Genomic DNA, 8,365 nt, shown 5'->3' on the forward strand with positions numbered 1-8,365 from the left:
AAAAAGATAGAGAAAAGAAAGAAAAAAAAATCAAAGGATATAATTGAAAAGATAAGAAGATAGGAAATAAAAACAGAAAAATAAAAACATAAAATAAAATAAAATCAAATAAAAACCGAAAAATAAAAAACAGAAAATAAAAACAAAAAACAGAAAAACAGAAAACAGAAAAAATAAAATAAAATCAAATACAATACAAACTGAAAAATATAAACAGAAAAATAAAATAAAATAAAAAAAAAATCGAAATTTAAATTAAAAATAAAAAAAATAAGTCAAAGATAATCAATAATCACACAAATTAACCAGTTAAACCATGAATCCCCGGCAACGGCGCCAAAAACTTGATGGACAAATTTGTAAGCACCAAAATATGATGTCACAAACTTGTTTCACAATCGGCAAGTATGACCGAATCGTTTCAAGTAATAAACTTGGTAAGACCAAGTATCGTTCTCCCAAAGGACTCACGGCCTAGTTTAGTTATGTGATTTGTTGATTAGCTAAGACTTAAGAACACAATAATTGAAGTTTAATATGCAAAGACGAAAATTAAATATGTATGCATGAATTGATCAATGACAAAGACAAAAGATAAACACTTTCAAGGAAATATATGAATGAATATGTTGTTGGGGGTCAATTTCATCTCATCCACTCTCATATATTTTAGGAATTCAACATTCAAATCATCATTGTTAATGCCACTCTCTAATGTACCATTCTAGATGGCTTCTCCCTAATCAAATAGTTCATACAATTCCTAGCATTCCTAATGATTAGTTTATTTTGCGCAGGAGCTTAAAGCAACCAATATAATATTGTCAGTATAATATTGGGAGAAATTCCCCGGATCTAGATTTCCCCGTACGTGTCCGTATCAACAAAACCAATAATCATGCATTAGAATGAGTTAAACAATGCAAGCATTGAGCAAAGAGGAAAAACCCTAACTAATGATGAAAGAAAGCATATGTCTTAATTCAAAGATGTACTCAACAAATCCATATATGAGAGCTTCAAGAGATTACTTTGATTCCCCAACAAACATACAAGGTTTAGTTCACCATATTCATGGTGAACCTAGATGAATTAAAATGAAAGTATGAAAGAATAAACCCAATAAAGGTGAAGAGGTAGCCTGAGCATCCAAGATCCTCCTTCAAAGGGGTGAAAGAGAGAGTGTTTTCCTCGTTTCTGCCAAAGATCCTAACTATAGGACGTGCAAGCCCTTATATACTAATCTAGAGTTACAAAAGATTACAAAAGTCCAAGCCCAAAAAGTGCCGCTCAGCGGTATTTACCGCTCAGCGGTGATTGCGCGTCTTCTTTCTTCCCCTCAGCGGCCATTTTGCCCCTCAGCGGTTCCAACGTCACCTCTTGAGTGCCGCTCAGCGGTAGTTTGCCGCTGAGCGGTGCCTTCGACTTCTCCTTTTTGCACTCTTTCTTGTCTTTTCTAATGTCATCTCTCTCATTCTTCACTTCTTTCACCAAATTCACCTCAAAACCTGCACAAAAACACTTAAATCAAGCATAAACCTGTCCAGCTCTCTTATTTCTGAAAATATAAATAAAATGCATGATTTCAAGCTAGTTTCTAAGTCTAAAGGTTGCTTTTAGTATCAATTTTAAGCATGAAAATAACAGTTTTTCAACTGTTATCACCTTGAGAAAGGAGCGTGACCAAATGTCGAGCGATTTGGAGCAGGCTAAGAAGGTAGTGGCGACAGTGTCCAAAGAGAGGAATCACTGGCGAGCGGAAGCCCTGGATAGTAAAGAGCTAGTGGAAGAGCTGAAGGATGCGATAATGATTGAACATACCAGGGGCTTTCAGAAGGCTTTAAGGCAGGTCGGCCATTTGCTCGAGGTGTCGACTGAGGGGGTGGCGTTCGACATTCAGAAGGATGTGCATGAAGGCCAAATGAAGCCTCTGAATGAGATTCCTGAGGACGCCTTCTTAGAAGCGGAGGGAGATGAAGAGGCGGCCGCCAACAATAAGCAGGGTGAAGTCGTCGTGGAGGCGGTTGGAGATGCTGCTGATGGCACTCCTAATATTGTAATAGATTAGGATTTATCATTGCGATGTACATATAAACACAAACTTATGCTTGACTGTGAAACTTTGAAATTTAGAACTCTTTGAATATTTGACGTTGAAGCAGGATTTGTTGAACTCTTTGAATGTTGAGCGTTTAACTATGCTGATTTTGCGATTTGTTTGCCGTAACGACCGCTAAGTATCAATGTCGAGTGTGTTGATAACGTGGTGTATGACGGTCCAGAATGAGGGTCGAGTAGGGGAATACTGGGTGTTCCACGGAGAACATCTACCAGAGGGAGTGTATCCCAAGCGGACTGGGTGTTCAAGGGTGAACATCTACCAGAGGGAGTGTATCCCAAGCGGACTGGGTGTTCAAGGGTGAACATCTACCAGTGGGAGTGTATCCCAATTCGTTTGTGTGTGGAAATGTCCGAGATGACGACCCTGGGACTCGACATTGGAGAAGTTATAAATGAGACTAAGTAGTAATCAGAATGAAATGTACTCTTTATTTGGAAGCGGAACTGAATAATGTTTCAAAAATAACCGACAAAAAATGAACGCTAACTAAAGTAGTATTTAAGGTGAGTGGCATTCCATGTGTTGGGAACTGGTTGTCCATCAAGGAGCTGGAGGCGATATGCACCGTTCGACATGGCTTCTATAATTCGAAATGGTCCTTCCCAGTTGGCTGCAAGCTTGCCGTGCGCTCGGTTCTTCCTGGCCTCTCCCCGCTTTCGCCATACCAGATCTCCACTTTTGAAGGCTCTGGGTTTGACCTTGGTGTTGTATCGACGAGATAGAATTCGCTTTTGTGCCTCTGCACGGATGGTGGCGACCTCTCGACGCTCAGGAAGGACGTCGAGATTCATCCGCAACTGTTCTTCATTAAGTGACATATCAGTGATATTCCTCCTTAAGGAAGGCTCGCCAACTTCGACTGGGAGCATGGCATCCGTGCCGTAAGTCAGGTTGAACGGCATGTCCCCTGTAGATCCGTGAGGAGTGCACCTGTACGCCCACAAAACCTCTGGTAACTCTTCCACCCATAAACCTTTAGCTTCCCCGAGTCGCTTCTTTAACTCTGTTAGTATGGCTTTGTTCGCGGCCTCTGCTTGGCCGTTTGTTTGAGGATGCTCGACTGAAGAGGTGACATGTTTGATGCCCAAGTTGGTAAGGAAATCTTCTAGCTTGCGCTCGATGAACTTCTGCACTCGTTGGGCACTAATGACGGATAATGGCTCGACTTCTATCCATTTTGTGAAATAGTCGACCACCACGAGGAGGAACTTGTTTTGTGATCAGTAATGGTCCAACTATGTCGAGGCCCCACTAAGCGAATGGCCAGGGAGAAACAATACTGTGCAAATCTTCGGGAGGTGCATGGATGTCGTGACCGTGGGCCTGACAGGAGATACATTTCTTGACGAATGTCTCACAATCTTGGTCGAGCGTGGGCCAGTAATATCATGCGCGAAGAATGCGTGCCCTCAGTGTCCGCTTACAATAATGAAGTCCGCATATCCCGGTATGCAATTCGCGTAGGACGTAGTCTGCCTCTTCCTCTGATATGCAATTCAACAGAGGAGTGCTATGGCCGCGACGGTATAGGTCGTCGCCTATGTATACAAAACGTGCGATGCGTTTGGAATCGGGCACAGTAATACTCTCGCCTTTGTCTTGTTTCTCCATAAGATCCTTGATCTTCTGGCGCCAGTCTGTTATGGGTGTCGATACATTGGTGACGAAGGCTTCCACCACAGGACGGTCGAGCGTCATCTTAATGATTGAGGCTAGCTGTGCTCGCTCCTTAGAATGGGTTAACTTAGACAAGAGGTCTGCTCTTGCGTTTTGCTCCCTGGGTACATGGATGACACTAACCTCGACGAACTTTTGGAGTAAGGTCCGAGCCTTGTGGAAATAGCGTAACAGCTGATTATCCTTGACTTGATAGGTTCCGTTCACGTGGCCGACCACCAATTTTGAGTCCATCCGACACTCTAAACGATCGACCGTGAACTCTCTGGCTAGGGATAGGCCAGCAATCAGGGCTTCGTACTCGGCCTGGTTGTTGCTAGCTGGAAATTTGAATGTGATGGCTTGCTCTATGACTAAACCACCCGGTCCTTCCAGGACGACACCGGCTCCTCCCCCCTTTTGTCGGATGAACCATCCACACTGAGGAGCCACTTTGTGGTTGAGTCTTCTGGTGCAGGTATCAACTCAGCTGCAAAGTCTGCCAAATGTTGACCTTTGATGGACCCACGTGGCTCGTAACGAACGCCGAACTCTGACAGTTCCACAGACCAGGAAACCATCCGCCCTGCCAAGTCTGGTTTGCGGAGGATCTTAGCTATGGGATGATCTGTGCGGACTACTACCTGATGGCTCTGGAAATATGGTCGAAGTCGACGTGAAGCTGTGAGCAGGGCCAGGGCAATTTTCTCAATTCGAGAATATCGTTCTTCGGCCCCCTGCAGTGTACGACTGATGAAGTATATCAGCTTGAGGGAGGGTGCCTCCTGTATTAAGGCGGCACTAACAGCGTGGTGGGATGCTGCGATATACAGTTGCAAGTCGGACCCATCGTCCGGTCGAGCCATAATTGAAGGACTGGTGAGAATATGTTTGACAGTGTTGAATGCTATTTCACAATCATCGTCCCAGTGTCGAGTGATGCCCTTTTTCAAATTCTTCAGGATGGGCTTGATGTGCTCAACTAGCTTCGGAATGAATCGGGACAAGGCTGTGAGTCGACCCACTAGACGTTGCACCTCCCTTAGAGTTTTTGGAGTAGTCATGTCGAGTACAGCTTTGCACTTGTCTGGATTAGCTTCAATGCCTCGACGTGTAAGCATGAAGCCTAAGAACTTACCGCCGGGACACCGAAAGTACACTCGGAAGGATTAAGGCGCATGCTGTACCGTCGGAGTTGGCCAAAAACTTCCTTTAAATCCTGCAGGTGTTGTTCCACAGAATTGCTGCGAATAACCATGTCGTCGACATATACGTCCATGCATCGTCCTATTTGATGATGGAAGACTTTATCCATGAGGCGTTGATAAGTGGCCCCGGCATTCTTCAATCCGAACGGCATTACTTCATAACAGTAATTAGCGCGTTCGGTAATGAAGGCTGTCTTGCTTCGATCGGGCTCGTACATTGGGATTTGGTTGTATCCCGAGTAGGCGTCGAGAAAGCTGAGTATAACATGACCCGAAGCTCCATCTACCAAATGATCGATGCTAGGTAGGGGATACGAATCTTTGGGACATGCCTTGTTGAGATCGGTGAAGTCGACACACATTCTCCACTGGCCGTTCGACTTCTTGACCATGACTACGTTTGACAGCCACGTAGTGTAAGTTAACTCCCTGATGAACTGGGCGTTCAGTAACTTCTCGACCTCGACTTGAATGGCCTTGCGCTTCTCTTCTTCGAACCGTCGCTTCTTCTGAGCGACAGGTCGTGCCTCCCGGAATATGGACAATTTGTGGGCCATGACCCCGGGATGGATTCCTGGCATGTCGGCGGCCGTCCACGCGAACAAGTCTGCATTGTTCCGCAGTATATGTCCCAGATCATGTTCCTCACTTAAAGTGAGATCCCCGCCAATGCTAGTGGTTTTCGACGCTTCTGCCGTCAATGAAAGGAGTTTGACTTCGCCTTGCGGATGAAGACGTTCGTCTACATTGGTTCGGGGGTCCAAGTCGATCGCCACTGCCTCTGCTCCTTTCGCCCTTCTAGTTGGTACGAAAGGGGCGACCTTTAGCCCGGCTACATAACACTGTCGGGCTGTTCGCTGATCTACCCTCACGGTACAAATAGTACCACGTTCTGTCGGAAACTTCATGGCAAGGTGGGGGGTAGACACAATTGCCCCAAACGCATTCAGACAAGGTCGTCCTAGCAAGGCGTTGTACGATGTATTTGCCTCGACCAACAGGAATCGAACTCTAAGTTCAGGTGCCTCCCGACTTGTTCCGAGCCGAGTTCGCAGGTCAAGGTACCCTCTGGTGTCTACTCTTTCTCCTAAGAATCCTACGATTTGTTCGTTAAACGGGGCGATGAGGTCCTCAGATAGGTCCATCTTCTGGAAGGTGGACCAATATAAAATGTTGACCGAACTCCCTTGATCGACGAGGACCTTACTGACATCGTACCGAGCTATATTAGCAGTGATGACCATGGGATCATCATGCTCAGGGTCGGGTGCATGGAAGTCTGCGTTCGTGAATGTGATGTCAGGGATCGACCTAGGTTGTCGATCGACCATATGAACCGACTTTAACTGTCTCAAATGTCGCTTCCTGGCTGAAGATGACACTCCCCCTCCGGCGAAACCGCCAGATATGGTGTCGATTCGGCCTCGGACTGAACGTTCCCTCTCTGTCCGTCGAGACGGCCTGCGCGATCGCCTGCGGTGTCGATCATCTCTCGGGGGTGATCGTTGGGGACTTCGCCTAGAAGGATCCTTTCGGCGAGGGGTTGCGGCTCAAGTGGAGACTCTATCCTTGATGTAGTTCTGGAGGTAGCCTGCACGGATGAGTCGCTCCAGTTCGTCCTTCACCATGTTGCATTCTTCTGTGTCGTGCCCATGGTTCATATGGAACCGGCAAGCTTTGCTATTGTCAGCATTCTTTGGAGTAGCCTTTCGCCGCACGGTCAAGAGTTCGGCGTGCAAGGCCTCTTCAAGCACCTTGGCCCTTGGTGCATTGAGGTTCGTGTAACGATCGTACTTAGACATCCACCCTGACTCCTTTTGGGGTGTTCGGTCTAGCTTGTAGTCGTTGGTGGATCGCTTTGCGGGCTTCTTTGCCTCGTGATTGGAGATATCCTGATGCTGTTTCCTCCTAGAATTATGATGGTCCTCAATGCGGATGAATTTTGCAATAGTGGATTGCAATTCTTCCATAGATGCTGGAGGGTCAGCATATAATTGTTCTGCAAAATGCCCCGGCCTTAAGCAGGACGGTAGATTGCTGATGATGAAAGTGGGATTGATATCCTTCACGCGTCGGGCCGTCTCGGTGTACCGTTGCATGAAAGCTTTTAGGGTCTCATCTTTTTCCTGCTTGGTATTGACAAGCTCCGCAGCGGTCATCGCCGGTTTTTTATTGGCCGCATACTGCTTTCGGAATAAGGATTCGATTGTTGCGAAACAATCTACTGAATGCCGTGGGAGAGTATGGAACCATTCCAGGGCTTCGTCTTTAAGAGATAAAGAAAAAGCTCTGCAGATCATCGGGTCATTGTCAGTATAGAATGCCATGGCATCTATAAAATTACGTAAATGGTTGTCAGGATCGTCGGAACCACTGTAACGTTCTAAGGTTGGGGGAGGTTTATCTGGCATATTCGCTTGCAGAATGGCCTCAGTGAACGGAAGCATGTTGGTGAGGCGCATGGAAGTAGGCCCCTTCCTCCCCCCGCCAACAGGATCAGAGGCTCCTCCATGATGGCTTACTTCATTATCCTCTTGTCTGTTCGAAGCAGACAACTCCGGTGGTGGGCGCTGTGCCCTTAATGCCGCCATCTCCTCCGCCTGTTTGTGCTGGATCTCTTGCTACGCTCTGATAGTTTGTGCTTGTGCCTCAATCTGAGCCTGCAGCTGCTTGATCAATTCGCGAGTGTTGAAGTCTTCCATTGCTCCGGTGGTCGTTGTTGGGATAGCAAATCTTGGCCCCACGGTGGGCGCCAAAATGTTTCAGTAGGGATGTGGAGACCGAGATACCAACCTAACAAAACTGGACTGCTTCTTCTGGTGATGCCTATTACGATGCTTCCTCCCTCTCTCTATGCTCTGCTCTCTGGGAGAAGATGGGCTGGGTACCTGCAAAGGCACTCCGACGCTCAAGTCAAGAAAGGAATGTCTGATTAATCTTCAGAATAATAATCTCTCTCTTTTTCAATTCTCTTAGGGGAAAAACGTACCTTTTTTCTCCTGTGCTTTGTATATTTAAAACAGTAAAATAAACCGTTTACCTGAAAGTTCGGTCAGTTACCGAAGTTGACTGCCTGGGAGTTGTAACTGTTAGATCGTGTTTCATACTGGGTCAGTTATTCCCGTGATTTGTGGTATCTGACTAATATTCGAAATTATCTGTTAGCATACGCTAAACCGCTTCGTTGTCGTGCAAACGCTATATGTCGAGACATCATTGGTTGTCGAGCACCAGGTGATCGACGTGGTCTATCACCAGGTGCTCGACATCAACATGCGAATATCACTTATTGTCGATTACCAGGTTCTCGACATCGACCTGTAAACACTTGTGATGTTAAAGGTCGACCGCTGGTGAACTCGGGTAGCCTATGGTACAT

General features: G+C 46.2%; 1 protein-coding gene across 1 annotated transcript; it reads right to left on the minus strand.

The window, feature by feature from the left end:
* Nucleotides 1-6,536: 6,536 nt before the first annotated feature.
* Nucleotides 6,537-7,577, minus strand: LOC148200615 (uncharacterized). The gene has a single exon (XM_088113003.1). The coding sequence runs from the start codon at nt 7,575-7,577 to the stop codon at nt 6,537-6,539; it is 1,041 nt and encodes a 346-aa protein (XP_087969129.1).
* Between the last annotated feature and the right edge of the window lie 788 nt (nt 7,578-8,365).

The sequence above is a fragment of the Vigna umbellata genome, chromosome 4 (genome assembly GCF_029865625.1).
Source record: "Vigna umbellata cultivar VRB3 chromosome 4, Vumbellata_1.0, whole genome shotgun sequence".
Classification (NCBI taxonomy): Eukaryota; Viridiplantae; Streptophyta; class Magnoliopsida; order Fabales; family Fabaceae; genus Vigna; species Vigna umbellata.

What these genes read in the sequence shown, in the direction of transcription:
- LOC148200615 (XM_088113003.1), bottom strand. Translation starts at nt 7,577, where the DNA reads ATGGCGGCATTAAGGGCACAGCGCCCACCACCGGAGTTGTCTGCTTCG.